General features: G+C 42.6%; 1 protein-coding gene across 1 annotated transcript in view; it reads right to left on the bottom strand.

The window, feature by feature from the left end:
• Positions 1 to 18869, bottom strand: part of ephb3b (eph receptor B3b) — a 107281-nt gene extending 88412 nt beyond the window's left edge. Inside the window, 1 exon segment of the mRNA XM_036984839.2 lies at positions 18156 to 18869. Within this exon segment, the coding sequence (XP_036840734.2) occupies positions 18156 to 18219 (64 nt within the window). The 5' untranslated portion in view covers positions 18220 to 18869.
• Between the last annotated feature and the right edge of the window lie 2371 nt (positions 18870 to 21240).

The raw sequence follows: 21240 nt of genomic DNA, 5'->3' as shown, positions 1-21240 counted from the left end.
ATGCCTACTGCTAAGAGGCCAACCCAAGTCTGGTTTTAAGGGGGTGGGCTATCAACAGCACAAGTCTTCCTCCCACATTGATTGATGGAGAGCTAAAAGTGGCTTCTGGGGGTAATGTTTTCGCATCCCACATCGACCGCCTCACTGTTCACTGACCGTCCCCATCTGGCTGGGAGGGTAATTTGACCACGCTGTGTGTTCCTGCTCGCTTTCATGTCCCTGGCGATTGTTTTCACACTCTTCGCCGATCTGCCTGGGTATTTAAAACCCCATACAACACCTCACGTGCCCTGGACTTAGGCACCCTCTGACACTCTATAACAACAGATAGAGTTAGGGCCCATTGAGGTTCTCTTTGACACCCTATAGCAACAGATAGAGTTAGGGCCCATTGAGGTTCTCTTTGACACCCTATAACAACAGATAGAGTTAGGTCCCATTGAGGTTCTCTTAGACACCCTATAACAACATATAGAGTTAGGGCACATTGAGGTTCTCTTTGACACCCTATAGCAACAGATAGAGTTAGGGCCCATTGAGGTTCTCTTTGACACCCTATAGCAACAGATAGAGTTAGGGCACATTGAGGTTCTCTTTGACACCCTATAGCAACAGATAGAGTTAGGGCCCATTGAGGTTCTCTTTGACACTCTATAGCAACAGATAGAGTTAGGGCCCATTGAGGTTCTCTTTGACACTCTATAGCAACAGATAGTTACAGCCCATTGAGGTCCTCTTTGACACCCTATAACAACGGATAGAGTTAGGGCCCATTGATGTTGCCGAGGGCGACGGGGACAGATTGAAAGAGAACACCACGTCAAACCTGTCATGTAAGTGTCGTTGCTTGAACTCGTCATTTGGCGTTGGCAGGAAACAATGTCACAGAGCGAGGCGGAGGGTGACGACGAGTCTCAACTTGTCACTGAACCGCAGTCTCCTCTTTCCTCTTTCATGGAGAAAGTGAGTCGTCTGACTGTAAGCTCTTATCAACAAGTAGACACAACAAAGAACAAAAGGGCAGTAAATAGCCCCGTCTCCCAGCTGATGATGTCTATATCACGAAAAGGGAACCATGATCCTCAAAATATAACCTGACTCAGGTGTGGGGGGGAGGTGAAGAAGACGAGAGGTGAGAATAAGCGGTAGTACAGTAAATACCCCTGTCTCCCAGCTGATGATGTCAGCGGTAGTACACTAGATACCCCTGTCTCCCAGCTGATGATGTCAGCGGTAGTACAGTAAATACCCCTGTCTCCCAGCTGATGATGTCAGCGGTAGTACAGTAAATACCCCTGTCTCCCAGCTGATGATGTCAGCGGTAGTACAGTAAATACCCCCGTCTCCCAGCTGATGATGTCAGCGGTAGTACACTAGATACCCCTGTCTCCCAGCTGATGATGTCAGCGGTAGTACAGTAAATACCCCCGTCTCCCAGCTGATGATGTCAGCGGTAGTACACTAGATACCCCTGTCTCCCAGCTGATGATGTCAGCGGTAGTACAGTAAATACCCCTGTCTCCCAGCTGATGATGTCAGCGGTAGTACAGTGAAAGAGTGACAGGAAGGTGAAAATAGAGAAAGTAAACAGAAGAGAGAAGGTGATGGTTTGTTTAATAAAAGTCCAACTGTTTGAATGAGGATGGTTAACCTTCCATTCAGACCCAGCTACAAAATCAGGACCCCAAACGGCTGCCTGTGGATAAGCACATCTCCATCCTACCTCCCTCTATCCCTCTCCTTCCCTCTCCCTCCCTCCGTCTCTCCCTCTCGCTCTCTGTGTCTCTCTCCCTGAAATCGTCAGAGATCCTGTCTTGAAAATTGTGTCACAATGTTGCCATTGATCGGCGCTCGGTTGCTTGTCAGATTCATTAAAAACCCTGGCGGATTCCATCCAGCCTGCATTACAGCCCAGACTTTTCATCTGGTAACAGGGTGGTGAGCGACAGAGAGAGAGAGAAAAAGAGAGAAAGAAAGAAAGAAAGAAAGAAAGAAAGAAAGAAAGAAAAAGAGAGAGAGAGAGAGAGAGAGGGGGGGGGGGGAGAGAGAGGGAGAGAGAGAGATGGATCTTTGTTCCAGGTTAGAACAGGAGATGCAGAGGATAGATGTGGCAGAGGTCCAAAAGATTAAAATCTCCCCTGTCTGATGCTCACACCTTCCCCAAGCTCACCCACCCTTCTCCCATTAACCCCTCCTTCCTCTCCCCCGTTCTCCCATTACCCCCTCCTTCCTCACCCCCCCTTCCCGACTCATTTTAACCATAGCACCCCCAATCTCACCTGGGTCACTCTGTCCTGCATTGTCAGTTCTCTCAACACCTTTTGAAATGAATTGGCTGTCCAATACTGAACCAAATGGCTTTTTGAAAGCTAGATCCCTCTGTTTCTCTCTATGCCTCCCTGACGCTCTCTCCCTCTCTCTATCTCTCTCCGTTCAGGTTCAGGGGGCTTTAATAACTGATAAGTCTTTGACTGCGGCTCAGCGGAGAACCGGAGCGCAGAGCTGAACCCTGTTATCACACCATCTCTCACCCGGCATGGGTGGCTTTTGCAGTGCAGGGGATTGTGGATAATCGCTGTAGAAAAGGGTCGCCCCTGGGTGAAAACTCTCACTGCCTGGCTGAGATACGTCACCTTGCAGATGTAACTATCGGCTGAGTCCCCATGCCTGTGGGTTATCAGGCTTTGATACAGCACATCTGTGAGCTGGTGTTGTGGTGTGGTCCACAGAAGGTGAAGGGAAGGTCAGTCACCATATGGCTTCATTTTAACAACACGTGTGTGTGTATGCGTGTGTGTATGCGTGTGTGTTTGCGTGTGTGTGTATGCGTGTGTGTGTGTGTGTATGCGTGTGTGTGTGTGTGTGTATGCGTGTGTGTGTGTGTGTGTGTGTGTGTGTGTGTGTGTGTGTGTGTGTGTGTGTGTGTGTGTGTGTGTGTGTGTGTGTGTGTGTGTGTACGGTGTAGAGGTTTCCTGGGTGTGAGAGGGGCTGTTACTAGCCTGACTGGGCACAGAGGGACGGGGGGTCGACGCTTTTTGTTCAGTCCTTTTATCTTCTAGTCTTGCATGTTCTTTTACAACATTGCCTAATATCAATAGTAGATTGTCATCAAACCACTCTCAGAAATGTCATTCTCTCAAACCCCCTTATGCCAATGACTGAAGACTTGACCAGGAAGATTTACATGTTGAATTCCCAGCGTTATAACAGCTTCCTCTAGATAAACAACCTAAGGAGGAAATATTAAAAGGTCGACTTTGGGTACGATAAAAAAACTATCCAACTCTGCCCCTTTCTCAGTTTTCTAACAGAAATGGGGTGTGCCTTTGGTGGGTCATTCTGGTCATGTTCGCCGTGACCAATGTAGCATAGTTCTTTAGCTAAGCTAGCCAGTAAGTCTTTCTGGTCATGTTCGCCGCGACCAAAGTAGCATAGTTCTCTAGCTAAGCTAGCCAGTAAGTCTTTCTGGTCATTAGCGCCGCGACCACCGTAGCATAGGTCTCTAGCTAAGCTAGCCAGTAAGTCTTTCTGGTCATGTTCGCCGCGACCAACGTAGCATAGTTCTCTAGCTAAGCTAGCCAGTAAGTCTTTCTGGTCATTAGCGCCGCAACCAACGTAGCATAGTTCTTTAGCTAAGCTAGCCAGTAAGTCTTTCTGGTCATGTTCGCCGCGACCAACGTAGCATAGTTCTCTAGCTAAGCTAGCCAGTAAGTCTTTCTGGTCATTAGCGCCGCAACCAATGTAGCATAGTTCTCTAGCTAAGCTAGCCAGTAAGTCTTTCTGGTCATGTTCGCCGCGACCAACGTAGCATAGTTCTCTAGCTAAGCTAGCCAGTAAGTCTTTCTGGTCATGTTCGCCGCGACCAACGTAGCATAGTTCTCTAGCTAAGCTAGCCAGTAAGTCTTTCTGGTCATTAGCTCCGTGACCAACGTAGCATAGTTCTCTAGCTAAGCTAGCCAGTAAGTCTTTCTGGTCATGTGCGCCGCGACCAACGTAGCATAGTTCTCTAGCTAAGCTAGCCAGTATGTGTTGACGTCATCTCACAGGATTCGTTTTTGGAGGGAAGCTGTACAGATCAGAGAAATCTCACTTCTGTAGCCAGATATCTTTTTTTTTTTTAAGGATTAAATTACCTGGTATGATTGGTGTATTGATAAGTTATTCAGTTTAAATGTGTTATTTTTTTTTGCCCAATGTCGACCTTTGACATGTCAATAAATCACAGTGACGAGACATTTTCAAGGCCTGTGAGGGGATGGCTGGGAGTCCGTTAGACCAGCATCTCATTACCCAATCAAATAGAGATGATACATCTCATGATAGAGAGTGGTCTCTCAATAACTCAATGGACAACAGCACTCTGTGTACCACAGAGAATACACTATCTCCATACACACACACACACACATTTAGAGATGAACACACACACACACACATTTAGAGACAAACACACACACACACGCACAGAGACAAAGACAAACATGCATACATAGTCAGAGACAAAGACAGCCCCACCCCCACACACAAACACCCACCCACACAGACACACACACACACACACACACACACACACACACAGACACACACACACACACACACACACAGCCACACACACACAACGTTTGCCTCAAATAAACAATGTACGATAGTCGACATTATAATCAAGTGACCTTTCAGATTGTTCATTTCCATAATCCTAACAGTTCCCACTGCGACCTCCTGAAGGTGTTGTCTGTGGGTGTTGTCTGTGGAAAGCGTTCCTCTAACCTTTGCGGAACGTTTTACGATAGATACGTTCAACACCCTATGCTTTATTAAAAGGTGTGAATGAATGTAGCATGCTAGAGGGGGAGGGGGACAAACAAAACGATGCAGACTGGCGAGAAAACATTTTGTCTTTTAGTGCCATCCTGTGCAGTAAAACATTCAAGTGTCTTGGTGTTGAGTTGAGGCAGGACTTTACAGCCGATCTGACACCTCTCCATCTGTCGTGGATTCTGTGCAAAACTGCACCGCGTTAAACTCAGAAGACTTGCTCAATTAAAAGGTGCTCCACATAAGGATCTTTCTTTCTTTTTTATTGTAATTTTATTTTTTATTTTTTTTTATTTTACCTTTATTTAACCAGGTAGGCAAGTTGAGAACAATTTCAGAAAGTGTCCATAGTATATCTGCAGTGGTAGTGGAAATTGACGCCCTACACTATTCAGTGCCTGTTTTCTCACATGAAATGAAATTGAGTGGAACAGCGTAGAATTTTTAGCAACCCGGGAAATGACGGGGTCATTTTTCATTGGATAACACAGTCACAAAGTCGGAAACAGCTTTCACAGTTTGACGACAGATGCAGCTCCGACGGGAGGACACAACAGGCCAATATCACAGCCAATCACAACACTGACGGGTAAGTAATGCCGCGAAACACTATCATTTCACTATTACTGCAGATACATTATAGATTTTTCTGAAATTAAACACGTATCTCCCTCACTAGCTTTAAGCACCAACTGTCAGAGCAGCTCACAGATTACAGCACCTGTACATAGCCCACCTATAATTTAGCCCAAACAACTACCTCTTTCCCCTACTGCATTTATTTTATTTATTTATTTATTTTGCTCCTTTGCACCCCATTATTTTTATTTCTACTTTGCACATTCTTCCACTGCAAATCTACCATTCCAGTGTTTTACTTGCTATATTGTATTTACTTTGACACCATGGCCTTTTTTTTTGCCTTTACCTCCCTCATCTCACCTCATTTGCTCACATTGTATATATACTTGTTTATACTGTATTAGTGACTGTATGTTTTGTTTACTCCAAGTGTAACTCTGTGTCGTTGTATGTGTCGAACTGCTTTGCTTTATCTTGGCCAGGTCGCAATTGTAAATGAGAACTTGTTCTCAACTGGCCTACCTGGTTAAATAAAGGTGTTCTCAACTGGCCTACCTGGTTAAATAAAGGTGTTCTCAACTGGCCTACCTGGTTAAATAAAGGTGTTCTCAACTGGCCTACCTGGTTAAATAAAGGTGTTCTCAACTAGCCTACCTGGTTAAATAAAGGTGAAATAAATAAAATAAAATGCACAAATTAAAAAAATATATAATAATAATCTTGTGTGTAGTACAGTAAAAGTCGTTGAGACTTTTAATAAGAGGAAAGAAAGGGGTGTGGTTAATTCTGCACTCGTTCATTCATTGGAAGAGAAAAAGTTGAGTAGGGAGAACCTTCCCTTGGGCAGGGTGTGGTGTTTGATGTCTGAATTGCAAGCAGCTGGTGTGCTAGGTGTTTTAACTCCAGGAGAAGAAGTGAGCAGATGGGAGTTTTAGTGGCCGTTGAATCCCACTCTATGCAGACACACACAGGCACACTGAACACACACACACACACACACAGGCACACTGAACACACACACACACACACACACACACACACACCATTCACACAAACTCACACACACACACACACACACACACACACACACACACACACACACACACACACATACACACATACACACATACACACACACACCATTCACACAAACTCACACATCTAGTCCCTTTTAATCAAAGTGGACGTTCACACCTCGCACACTAGCTACGACTTCAGCTGGTGCCTCAAACCCCCACAAACCTCTTATCATCACACTCTGTTTTCTCTTCATGGCAGTCGTTTAGAAAAGTAGCAAAAGGTGTCGCAGGTCTAAAAAGTATTTTCACAACTTTTTTACTAAGTGCCCGTAGATAACGTCTAAGTTCAACCTCCAACGTCTACTCCAACAGGTTTCTATTATCTTAGAGGGTTTTTTTTCCTTCTTTCTCAGACATTTTTAACAAGACTTTGTGAAAGCTGAGACCAGGTGATGGCCTTTTTTTTTCTCTCTTCGGGCACTCCATTTTGGAATGGCCTACGCTCCCGACAGATGTGACTGTGTTTTAAAACACAGTCAAGCAACTCCCTGTAGTAGCGTGATGGTTGTGGAATGCCCGTAAAGTGTATTTGTCATCTCCCCCGAGCACACAAGAACTACATGTGAACAGCCCACCAGGCCTAGATGTGAACAGCCCACCAGGCCTAGATGTGAACAGCCCATCAGGCCTACATATGAACAGCCCACCAGGCCTAATGTGAACAGCCCACCAGGCCTACATGTGAACAGCCCACCAGGCCTACATGTGAACAGCCCACCAGGCCTACATATGAACAGCCCACCAGGCCTACATGTGAACAGCCCACCAGGCCTACATGTGAAAAGCCCACCAAGCCTACATGTGAACAGCCCACCAGGCCTACATGTGAACAGCCCACCAAGCCTACATGTGAACAGCCCACCAAGCCTACATGTGAACAGCCCACCAAGCCTACATGTGAACAGCCCACCAGGCCTACATGTGAACAGCCCACCAAGCCTACATGTGAACAGCCCACCAAGCCTACATGTGAACAGCCCACCATGCCTACATGTGAACAGCCCACCAGACCTAGATGTGAACAGCCCACCAGGCCTAGATGTGAACAGCCCAACAGGCCTAGATGTGAACAGCCCAACAGGCCTAGATATGAACAGCCCAACAGGCCTACATATGAACAGCCCAACAGGCCTACATATGAACAGCCCACCAGGCCTAGATATGAACAGCCCACCAGGCCTAGATATGAACAGCCCACCAGGCCTACATATGAACAGCCCAACAGGCCTACATATGAACAGCCCAACAGGCCTACATATGAACAGCCCACCAGGCCTACATATGAACAGCCCACCAGACCTACATATGAACAGCACACCATGTGCCCAGAATCGCTAGCTGGAAGTGAGTGATAGTCAAGCACACTTCAGCGCTGTTAGCTTGTCTGTTTGTGTCATTGCATGAGTGGCTGTGTTTTCCCCCGTACAATAAACACTCATCACCGCCTAGTTTTCTTCCTTGTCGTTATTCCATTTTTAGTCGGCCAATCTGAACTCAGAGCACGGTCCTAAAGGTTTTGATTGTGTTTAGTCGGCCAATCTGAACTCAGAGCACGGCCCTAAAGGGTTTGATTGTGTTTAGTCGGCCAATCTGAACTCAGAGCACGGCCCTAAAGGGTTTGATTGTGTTTAGTCGGCCATTGTTACCGATAAACAAGACTTGGTTTGGTTAAGTGGCAGCGACCGCCTGGTTTTGAGAGAAAGTTCAAAGGGCATTGTGGGTGGAAGAAAACCCACGGCCTAAAAGGGCCGTGTTCAGAAGGCAAACGTTGTGGAACAACGTAGATAGAAACGCCACAGAAACAGCAGACGGGATTCCTTATTCTACATGTCAGACGGGCACGAATAGACATCATATATTTCCATCTAAACATTTCACAACGTTGTTCCCTGCTGAACACGCGGTGTGAGCTGTGACACAGTGTCATTTCAGATGCGCTTTATGGGCGTCCATGTTGGAAGGGGCCTATGAAATGTTTACTTTGATGGCAGTTAAAGGTGAAATGTGAAAAATTTGCATTTACCGGTAGCTAAAATTCTAATGCTGTTTGAAGCTGGTGTACAAAACCAAAGGTAACGGGAAGAATAGAAATACCACGCATAGAATAGATCTACCGCTACTTAGACTGACTTTCAATGAGAGTGACAGATCTATACCTCACATTTCTATGTGAAGTTGGTCGGGTTGCCCCAAAAAGTTAGATATTTAAAGCCTTAATATTATGTCAAGCATTTCATCAGAATTTTGAAACCCATTCATATGGTTCCAGTTAGACGGAAATATAATAAATATAATAAATAAATAAAACATTTATAAATAATGACAACTGACTAAGGGACAAGTGGTAAAACACCATACACATTTTTGGATTAAAATGTTTTATCGCCAAATTAAAAATAAAAAAACAGAGAAGGAACATTCTGACTTTGACAGTGGCTAAGAGGAGGTGATACTACCCTAATGCCGTCATGCGACTTTGTTTGGGTGGCTTGAGCCATCTCTGTCGGCCACGGCGGTTGGCACGGTGATATAAAACACAGCTCTGTCGCCGTGCCACCGCCACCCATCTCGCTCTCCCCAGACGGAGTGCAAGTCCCAAAGTCTCTCTTTCTTTCTTTAAAAACCCTCTCTTTTCTGTCTCCCTCATCTCCGTCGTTCCGCTAGACTGGCTGTAGACAGCACCAGTGGGGGTTTGGCAGTGTGCAGGCCCAGACATATTTGCTCCTCTCGGGAGAGGGAGCGGGTGTCAAAGACCTGCTTCGACAAGACCCTCCATCAGCTGCCAGGAGGACACACACACACACACACAGAGAGAGACAGAGAAAGAGAGAGAGAGACAGAGAGAGAGAGAGAGAGACAGAGAGAGACAGAGAGAGACAGAGACAGAGAGAGAGAGACAGAGAGAGACAGAGAGAGAGAGAGAGAGAGAGAGAGAGAGAGAGAAAGAAAGAGAGACAGAGAGAGACAGAGAGACAGAGAGAGAGAGAGAGACAGAGAGAGAGAGAGAGAGAGAGAGAGACAGAGAGCGAGCGATAATAGATCGATAGATAGACAGACAGACAGACAGACAGACAGACAGACAGACAGACAGACAGACAGATAGATAAATAGATAGATAGGCGGCAGGGTAGCCTAGTGGTTAGAGCGTTGTACTAGTAACCGGAAGGTTGCAAGTTCAAACCCCCGAGCTGACAAGGTACAAATCTGTCATTCTGCCCCTGAACAGGCAGTTAACCCACTGTTCCTAGGCCGTCAGTGAAAATAAGAATTTGTTCTTAACTGAATTGCCTGGTTAAATAAAGGTACAAAAATATATAAAAAATAGATAGATAGGAAGGTCCACTTCCAACACACTCATCCACCAGCAAGCCATTCACTTCACAGCATAAGCAATCCATCCAGAATATTATATCCTGATATCATCCAGAATGTAGTCTATTCAGCAATCCACTGTCCATCTGGTCACCTATTATTTATTCTATGACATATGACATGCTTTGGTCCCTAGATATATGAACAAATTACATAGAAGTTCATGGTGTAAAGCTTTGGTCCCTAGATATATGAACAAATGACATAGAAGTTCATTGTGTAAAGCTTTGGTCCCTATATATATATATGAACAAATGACAAGGAAGTTCATTGTGTAAAGCTTTGGTCCCTATATATATATATGAACAAATGACAAGGAAGTTCATTGTGTAAAGCTTTGGTCCCTAGATATATGAACAAATGACATAGAAGTTCATGGTGTAAAGCTTTAGTCCCTAGATATATGAACAAATGACTGTGTGCTACAAGAGACACGCCGTCAACATTCACGTGACGGCTCCTGAGTGTCCTATATCATCTATCAGCCTGTCAGCTCTCTCTCTCTCTGCACAGCCACAGCCCCCCACTAACCCCCACCCTCCCCCCCACCCCCATCTGAGCTCAGCCTGTCAGCTCTCTCTCTATCTCTCTCTCTCTGCACAGCCACAGCCCCACACCAACCCCCCCATCTGAGTCCAGCCTGCCAGCTCTCTCTCTCTCTCTGCACAGCCACAGCCCCCCCCCCCTTCTGACCTCAGCATGTCAGCTCTCTCTCTCTCTCTGCACAGCCAAATACCCCCACCAACCAACCCCTCATCTGAGCTCAGCCTGTCAGCTCTCTCTCTCTCTGCACAGCCACAGCCCCCTACCAACCACCCCCCACCATCTGAGCTCAGCCTGTCAGCTCTCTCTCTCTCTGCACAGCCACAGGCCCCCGCCAACCAACCCCCCATCTGGGCTCAGCCTGTCAACTCTCTCTCTCTCTCTCTCTGCACAGCCACAGCCCCCTACCAACCACCCCCCACCATCTGAGCTCAGCCTGTCAACTCTCTCTCTCTCTCTCTCTCTCTGCACAACCCCCCCCCCCCCCCCCCCCAACCCAACCCACCCACCCCCAGTAGCATAACATTGTAATTTAACATTAATCATGATCATCATCATCCTTATAACCATTATGAGTGTTGTGAGAGATCCAATGACTGTAAAATTCACAAAGTGTTGATTAAATTGTTACCCTAATTATATTGCATATGAACTTAACAAAAAGTTTCCAATATTACTCACAGACAAAAGGTTTCACATGGGGGAAAAAAATGATGTCAATATAATTAGTCTAATGCAATGATGTGAATGATACTCGAACAATATTGAGTACAGTATTTGTAATAATGGCCAAACTATCTATGTGAAAAACAACATGAAATTGGACGATAAAATACAACTATAATTCACGTAATGCAACAACAACAACAACAACAACAACAACAACAAAACAGACCACAACCTTATAGCCTGGTACTAAACGTTTAACAATTCAGGAAAAAAACACCTTCATAAATAAACCAGGCTATACTTCATCACTCCAAATCAATCTAAAGGATGACCCTCACCCCCATAACCCCTTCCCCAATACATGTGTAAATATTGGACTATAAACTGTGCCTTCCCGTATTATACTTGTGCTAAACATGCTTTATTCTATTCTACAGTAATTTACTTCAATGTTTGTACTTTTATTTTTTGATTATTTCGTATCTTTGTTGCATTTCTCGAGAAGGAACCTGCAAGCACTTCGTTTCGACGATGCTCATACTATGCGTATCCCTACGACTAATAAAAACCTAAAACTGAAATGAATTTTAAAAATCATTTGGCCCATGTAATTCAATAAGTCAAAGATCATAAAAATGTATACGCTTTTGGCTCATCACTTGTCATGCTCAGTGTCTCGCGGAGTGGCCTACGTGGCAGTCAGATAGGCCCACTCAATCCCTCTGTCCCCGCACACCATTTGATTCAAAGAGACGATTCATACTTTGCCTTACGAATTGGTTAATTGCTGCACTTCAATGTTTCAATAAAGACCTGCCCTCTAGTAGATTCTTAGGCCAGGGACTTCAACTGGCCCCAAGTCGCAGCCATTTGGTTCACCACAGACTATATGGGAAGCCAGGTTCCACTACAGACGATAGAAAGCCAATCTCCTGTATTGATTCTCGGGTTAAAGGCCTACGCAGCACGTTTTTTTCTTGATCAATCAAGCCACATAGATTGCAACACTGTCTGTAAAGGAGAGTTTAAATAAATGACTTTCAATAGTTCTACAAATCAATAGGGATTTTCTTAGGCTATGGCCTACGACACTTTCTTCAAATTATTAAAGCACAGTAAGAAATATTGATAAAAAAAAAAAAAAGATTGTGATATGACTACAAGCAGTAAGTATAATTAGTCTATAATAATAGTTTATAATACTGATATTATGTTAGTATTATAATTCTTACAATAATATTGATTATGCCTACAAACTGGACGAATTCAGTCAAAACATATCCAAGCATGCAATTAAATCGTAACACACTTTTCTTTTTTTTTTTGCCACGTAATTGTCATTTTGGTTTTTAACAGTGTTTCGTTTAAGTCCTGTGGAGTAAATCTTTAACAAATAAGAAAGACTCAAAACACTTTCCAAAAACAATGACCAGGGTAACAGGAATCCATTCTGTCGTATTCAGCACCAGCACCGTCTCTCTTCGCCATAAAAAAACTGAAAGTGCTGGTTACGGATTATTGTGTAACCTTTTACAAATGCAGGTCCACGCCTCTCTCCGCCCTTCAATGTCCCCCTCGACGTAAAGAGGGTCTGGTTGTTACCATTGTTAACCTTAGGACTAATCAGTCTTTTTTTTGTTGTCCGTTTAATAATGGCCATTATTATCCTTAACGACGTTTGTTGATCATTTGCCTTTGAATGCATATGCAAAATGGATAGATAGCCTACTCCGAGGTGGCCGCTCTGCAAGTGGTCTGTCCGGTGGCACTCCTTACAGGATCACTAAAAAGCTAACACAACTCCTGGTTCATTCAAAGAGAATAGGTCTATAGTATTCTAAAAAAAAAAAATGGGTATAGCTTTCCTTATTTAACCCAGAACAAGTGTACCAAACAAAATGGCCCCCACTGCTTTTCAATGGGTTAAGCGATAATAATGGTGACGAAGAGCCTTTCAGTCAAGGTGAAGAGAGAGAGTTGTTTTACACCTGGCTGGGAGAGAATTGAAATAGAATGTAATGGATTTGAATTGAAATTGAGAGAAAGAGCGAGAGATTCACCAACTGTAAAATAAGAAAAATGTTATTGCTATCCGGGATTCTTGGGACGTCCCTATTCTAACCTCTACCCTTACCTTAACCCTAACCTCATCCATAAGCACCCATTCCCCTGAAACTCCGTACAACATGAAGGATGGGAACTATAAGTGAAATACGTGTCAAAGTGGGAAAACGCGGTTCCAGCTTGCCTCGTGATCGCCGTTATGTGTGCTTTGCACTCCGCTAACAGAAAAACAAATCTGCTTTAGCCTCTAACATGAGCATCATTTAAAATGGGGAAGATGAACTAATCCCCCCGTGCACTGGAATGTTATCGGGACAATTTAGGTCTCCAACAGAGCTACGAGAAAACCGATAGCCACAGAGCTTCATCGAAACAACTCTGGTTGTTGGTCACTTTTATCTGTAGAGCCATGTACACCATTATTACTTGTGAGGATCTTACAGCCAACCGTATTACATACAAATTGGTCAATAGCACTAGAAAATTATTTGTTTTGACGGCTTTAAAGTACTGAATAGTCTACACTGAAAAATAATTTGCATAGATTCATCCACGGGCCTTTGCCTTTGTTTCTGAATAAATAAACGTGAACCTTCTTCATCAATTACTTTTTGACTGTTGAGTTTGAAAAACTGACTATATAAAAGGAAAAACATGGTTCATTTTTTGCTAAACAACATTAATCTTAAATTACAATGTTACGCTATTACTTGTAGGCCTAGTTCGTGCGCCCCCCAAAAAATAGGCCACATAATGAGCCTATGTGGGTATCTAATGGTTTAGTTAATCTGGGATATGTTTCATTAATAATTGAACATATTCGATGTAATCGTGAACATGAATGCACAACCTACTAAAAAAACATGGCCTGCAAAAAAACTAAAGGTATTTTCTTTTCAATGGTCTATAGAAAAACTATTTCCCCAAGACCCAACTCATGCCAGCGTACTTTTTTTAACATGTCCCTTGTTGGTAGTGGCTGTAAACTGGGTAAATTATGGGCATTCTCTCGTTTATAGTTTCTGGTCAGACCAGACGGACCATGTGGTCATGTATTGTTCTCCGGGCGGCCGCTTGCCTCTCCCGAAATCACCATTAACTAGCAGAAGTCTCCGAGAAGTCTCAGGCGCATGTCATAAATCACCCGACCATATTAAAAGCTTAGTATACGGCCTGCACCAGGTCAGCGAAGGGAAATTTATGGCATCACTTATGGTGGAAATAGATTGTTCTAACGAAATATATCAACTTAAGCCAAAAGCTGCACCCAGAATTTCGGTGCGGCTATAGGCCTACGCACCACTCAAAATGAGTGTCTCCCAGAAGGCCTATCTTGAAATAAACCATGTATCGTTGTTATAGCAAGCCTTATACATATATATTTTATATAATTTATTTACCATTTAACAAGTCAGTTAAGAACTTCTTATTTTACAATGACGGCCTACCTGGCCAAACCCGAGAACGACGCTGAGCTAATTGTGCGCTGGCCTATGGGGCTCCCAATCACAACTGGATGTGACAAAGCATGGAATCGAACCAGGGTCTGTAGTGACGCCTACTAGCAGTGCCTTAGACAGCTGCGCCACACATATAGCCCAGGTGAATGTGTCGATTTCGTGCACATTATACTTCATAAGCTACCGCTTGTATTTGAAATGAGTTGGCCTATATAGTATACCTTATCAAGACTGAGGACACACACGAAACAACAAGGCTTGTTAGATAAGCCCTAGTTTATATTATGTTTATACCTGTGCTATGGCCTACTTCACTTTACCACAACTATAGCCTACTTAAAAGCCCCGCTATGAAAACAACAGAACAACCGATTTAAAAAACATAGCCTTGCTATTTTATAATTACGCACAACTAATATAATGTTATTTTAGGATCGGAAGTCGGGTGATGAGTCGTTCGTTATCAAATGACCCCAATAGTCATTCAACTGCATGCTATTCGGTTTCTCTCACAAGTTCAAAGAGAAACGCTTATCAGCGTAAATTCAAAGGAGTTGAAAATGTATTGAGAGGTCCTGAAAAGAGACAAGAAAGCTGTGGGAGAGCGCCATTTCCTGAAACAGTGGCACCCTGCCCTACTTTTCTAGTGGCAACAGTAACACTAGCCAGCCGGGTAGCCTTCCAAGTCTTGCCTTGCTAAAACGGCGATACAAGCTGTAGCACCATTCAAACCGATTTCAACCCAAGTTCCAATGCCAAATGTTGCCAGTAAATAAGTTATTCGATAGTATTGTTTTGACAATGAGCTGCCTGAACATAAGGATCACTTGATTAATTATTCATTTAATAAACCCGACCATTCTGTCAAGCAACGCACCTCTTAACCAGTTAGAGCTCTAGGGGCGCTATTTCATTTTTGGATAAAAAACGTTCCCGTTTTAAGCGCGATATTTTGTCACGAAAAGATGCTCGACTATGCATATTCTTGACAGTTTTGGAAAGAAAACACTCTGAAGTTTCAGAATCTGCAAAGATTTTGTCTGTAAGTGCCCCAGAACTCATTCTACAGGCGAAACCAAGATGATGCATCACCCAGGAATTAGCAGAATTTCTGAAGCTCTGTTTTCCATTCTCTCCTTATATGGCTGTGATTGCGCAAGGAACGAGCCTACACTTTCTGTCGTTCGCCCAAGGTCTTAGCAGCATTGTGACGTATTTGTAGGCATATCATTGGAAGATTGGCCATAAGAGACTACATTTTCCAGAGGTCCGCCCGGTGTCCTTTGTCTAAATTTGTGCGTAATCTTCAGGTGCGGTCATTTTCTCCTGGGATTCAGGAGAGAAAGCATGTATCCAAGAACGATGTATCAATGAAGAGATATGTGAAAAACACCTTGAGGCTTGATTCTAAAAAACGTTTGCCATGTTTTCAGTCGATATTATGGAGTTAATTTGGAAAAAAGTTTGCGTTTTGAGGACTGAATTTATGGATTTTTTTTGGTAGCCAAATGTGATGTATAAAACGGAGCTATTTCTAATACACAAGGAATCTTTTTGGAAAAACTGAGCATCTGCTATCTAACTGAGAGTATCCTCATTGAAAACATCAGAAGTTCTTCAAAGGTAAATGATTTTATTTGAAGGCTTTTATGTTTTTGTTAATGTTGCGTGCTGGATGCTAACGCTAATGCTAACGCTAAATGCTAACGCGAAATGCTAACTCTAGCTAGCTACTTTTACACAAATGATTGTTTTCCTATGGTTGAGAAGCATATTTTGAAAATCTGAGATGACAGTGTTGTTTACAAAAGGCTAAGCTTGAGAGATGGCATATTTATTTCATTTCATTTGCGATTTTCATAAATAGTTAACGTTGTGTTATGCTAATGAGCTTGCTGATAGATTTACACAATCCTGGATACAGGGGTTTTTTCATAGCTAAACGTGACGCAGAAAACGGAGCGATTTGTCCTAAACAAATAATCTTTCAGGAAAAACTGAACATTTGCTATCTGAGAGTCTCCTCATTGAAAACATCTGAAGTTCTTCAAAGGTAAATGATTTTTTTGAATGCTTTTCTGTTTTTTTGTGTAAATGTTGCCAGCTGAATGTTAATGCTAAATGCTACGTTAGCCATCAATACTGTTACACAAATGCTTGTTTTGCAATGGTTGAGAAGCATATTTTGAAAATCTGAGATGACAGTGTTGTTAACAAAAGGCTAAGCTTGAGAGATGGCATATTTATTTCATTTCATTTGCGATTTTCATGAATAGTTAACGTTGCGTTATGGTAATGAGCTTGAGTCTGTATTCACGAACCCGGATCCGGGATGGGGAGATCAGAAAGGTTAATACAACACTGACGGCGTTGGAGAGAGAGTAAGCATCACTCTCCCCTGTCGTAGACCTTTCCCCACTCTACACAAATCATTCATAAAATAGCCCACTGTTAGATAATACAACAATTTTCGTTTCATATATTAGCATAATACACTAGTTGTTTACAAAATCACTGTGACGTATAGGCCGTATTGCAATTGCCTTCGTTAATATGTATAGCTATTTTAGTGAATTGTGTATTTTCTTTCCTGTCATAAAACCCACTAGGCACACGCGGGTTGAATCCGCGTTTTTTTTTTCCACGCCATGTCAATGAAATGACTTTAAACTAACTTGGAATAGGCGTTTGATTGACGTCTGTACCCAGTGAGTAGGCCCACAGGAAAGAAAAAAAAAATACAACATTCACTAAAATGCAATACATATTAAGGAACGCGATCGCAATAGGACCTATATTCCACAGTGGCTTTGTAGACAACCAGTGCATTGTGCTATTATTGTACATGGTTAACGTACTTTTCTTAATATTGATCATTATCCAGTAGCACATGAAGCAAAAAAGGGTACACGTTGCTGTAACGGTTTGACAATAAATAAATAAAAACTGCTTAGAAAGTAGTTGATCCACTATTTTAGGCAATAAAGAACCATTCCACGATAAGAGAAGCTGACTCAGTAGCCTACGGTCTGGGGCATACCCGGGGAGCTGCAGCCTACAGAGATCCGGCTCCCCGTTGGCATACAGTAGTGTTGCGCTAATTTCCGTAAGGCGATAATGAAAAGCCAATCATCAAGAAGAATGAATGATCTTACAGAGAAGAATACACATCCATCATTGAAAGGCTAGAACTGGTGTGCATTACAAATGTGTATTGAAAATCGGCAGCGGCAAGGTAATTGGGGTTGTTTGGGGTTGCCTGCATGCCGTTGCGCAAAGCTATCCGTCGAGTTCGTGCAAATCAAAATGGTCTCTTATTTCCTGATAAAATAAAATGTTCTCGATTTAAAGGCTAAAATAAAAACAACAGAGATACATCTCGATGAGGGATCAACCTGCGTAACTCGGCTCACGGCTACTACCAATGCGTACTGTTTGTTGGCCATTGACGGACCTCACGAAAGCTTCGGCGTAGTTAAAACCCAGCGCAATCAGGGTCTTAACGCAAATCCTCCCCCCAAAATAGCAGTTCATAATAAACCCCCTTAAAATATGAATGTGTCTGTCTTACCTTCAACAGCTGAGGCCATGTGCAACCAGAGGCTGCATAAAACCAGCAAGTAATCCATTGTCATAAAGCGGTCAGCTCGGACATAAAAATAACCCCAGGGGAGAGAGGGAGAGACGGGTGAATACAATCCGAGGTGTTCCGGCACCCAGTCCAACCGCGTCAAGCACCCAGTCCAACGGCGTCAAGCACCCAAACCCAGAGTTACCTCCATAAAACCAACGAGGGAAATAGGAATATGAGCAAGGTACGAGAAGATTTGTGTCCTCTCCTTACTCAATGATTTCGAGTGGGTTTTATGCCAGAGAAACGAGATTCCGTAGTTGTCCAACCCGTAGACGCATTTGGCAAACGACCAAAGAGAAGTTGCCCTGCTCCCAACAACGGTTCGGTAAATATCCCCGTTAATATTTCATATAATCGACACCGAGGGAAGTAAATGTCCGTCTCACAGGGTCTGTCGGGAAAAAATCCCAAGTCTTTTCTGTAGTCAATACGTTTGATATCTTCACACTTCTTGTATCAAATACCATAATGTAGCATAGTCCAACTATGCATTTTCACAATTACGTACATACATGATCAAGTCTTATTCCCGATACAATCCGCTTGGTTTATCTATTGTAGTAAGTCCCTGAGCGAATTATCGGCGTGGTTACGGAAAGTTTATGCTCCGCTCTGTGTGTGCATTGGAATGAAGAAACGGTGTGCAAGAACAAGGGAGAATAGTGAAAGAGAGAGCGAGAGAGAGAGACGGGGGGCGTAGTAGGAGGGGTTATGTGTAAAGCAGCTCTCATACGGTCACACCCCCACAACTAGCTCTGAAAACCGCTGCTCCGGGGCCACTGCTTTTCTCTGGAATCACACATTAGGCATGGACACGGCGGTTTTAGCGGGGACAGAGCGCCCCCCTGCGGGACACTCATATTTCAGTGGTCGAGTTAAAGCAAAACGACGGAGTATCTCCTTATTTTCATTTTTTGATACAATTATTTTCAACAATTACAGCAACGTGTCTGCAACAAAGTCGAGTATTCAGGTTTTAAAACAATGGACGTTGTGTGTTATCGAAATTCAAAAGCTCTTCAAACACTTTTCTGTAAGATTTTCTGTAAGTATGATTGTGTGCAATTCTCACCCAGTATACAGACCTATACATTCAGAATTTCTTTTTTTGTTGTTGAAGAAATACAAATGATTATCTGCGTAATATAAAGTTGCATACTTGATTTATTGTAGTTTGCCGAGAACAATAATAGCGCATTTGAAGCCCATGTGTCCATGATTAAAAACACCGGCACTGCTGAAATATAGCTTAGATATGTTTACAAAATTTAGGCCCTACAGTTTAGAGTTGAGTGAAACTATTCTTGCCTGTTTCATGTTCTCTGTATTTGTTTATCTTCATTGGTATAGAGAAGGCGGTTTTCAAGAGCAGTCCGTTCGAAAATGGGCACACAGCGACGTTTCTTCTTCTGTCGACCTGGAATAAGGGGTCCTCTTTATTTGAAAAGACAAAAAAAAAACTACAGCGTTTACAGTAATTTTATTACATAATTGTTTCATTTGCTTAAATAGATGAATAGGTAATAGCCTATGTCAATTAGTCGAACAACATGCCAATGCTAATGATGAGCCCTTCTCTCTTCAAATTTGACTTTTTTTACACACATTTGTCTCATTTTATGAAGAAGTTTGTTCATAATTCTGCATTGTAATACTTTACTTAGTAGCCCAACAAATTACATGACTGACTTTTATCAGAACTTATTCAAGTTATTTATTCACTTAATTCAAGTGTTCAAGTAAAAAAATAAAAAAATTATTGCGCCGAAGAAATGCTTTGATTACAATGACCATTTGGGGGCCTAAAATGGTGCAAAACAGCCATCGAAGAATGAAAGTTCATGGAACATTGAAAAAGAAATGAAACAACATATGCATGATCATAAGGTATGGTGTTGTTGTTGTTGTTGTTGTTGTTGTTGTTGTTGCTGCTGTTGTTGATATACTTATATTTTATTAGTAGCCTAAGTTTAGCCTACTTTACATCGATTTATTGAATGTGATTTAAGAGTAGTTAGACACTTACTTATGTTATCTTGTAATTTATTATTAACAGTAAGAACTGAACATATTTTAATGGGAACAAATCCATTAAAAAAACAAATTCATAGGCCTAGGTTTGTTTTTGAGATGAGTCATATAGAAAATTACAATCAGCTAATTGAGATAGGCAGACATCGCCCTGATAAAAAAAAAAAGCCTTATGTTTGGTTGTCAAATATTTCAGTGATGACTTCAAAGGCTTGGCTTCACATGGTAGGTTTCCTCTCGGCTTCAAACCCAGCTCTTGCATCGTCTTCGGCTCCCTCTCACCACGGCCCAACCCCGCACAGCAACGCCTTGGTAAGGCCTAATGTTACTGGGAAGAAGAGAACACGCGTGGGTGATCTGCGCAAGGAGATGAGAACGGGAGATAGACACACTGTAATAAGAAGTAAACTACATTTTGCACCAGAGTGCCATTTCTTCAAAGGTTTTCCAAAACTATTAGGCACGCATGATCCACAAACCAGGTTATTGCATAAATTAGGTTGAGGTAGGCTGATCTCATGTTGATCTCATGTTGTTTATCTATCGTTTATCTATCGTTGTTGTTAGCTCTTCGCAATGCCAAAATGGATGTCTTTAATTTTGACATTTAGTCAATAATTTTGAGACGCATTGGCTTGTTTGGACTGTTTTGTTATGACTTACCAAAGAAAGAAAATAAACGAATAGAACGGCCAATAATGTATTTAAGTGTTTACTACATTGTCTATACAATCTAATACATTACGTAAATAGTCTACAAGTGATTACAATGTAGCCTAGTATAGCCTAAAATAAGGAGCGTCATTTGTAGGCTGTTTAAGTAATGTATTAGATCTAACATAGAAAATGTATCTATTTAGATCATCCTGAGTTTCGTATTTAAACAAAAAATAAGTGCGACGTATAGTCAAAATTGTACTTTTCCATTCAGCCTGTCTCTTGAAAGGCCTGTTGAGCACTTGGTTGTCATTTCCTGAGAGGAGCGAGGGTC

This window comes from Oncorhynchus mykiss, chromosome 1, assembly GCF_057628025.1.
Source record: "Oncorhynchus mykiss isolate SJ-2025 chromosome 1, ASM5762802v1, whole genome shotgun sequence".
Taxonomy (NCBI): Eukaryota; Metazoa; Chordata; class Actinopteri; order Salmoniformes; family Salmonidae; genus Oncorhynchus; species Oncorhynchus mykiss.
The sequence above is the reverse complement of the archived record's forward strand: the minus strand, read 5'-3'. Positions and strand labels throughout refer to the sequence as shown.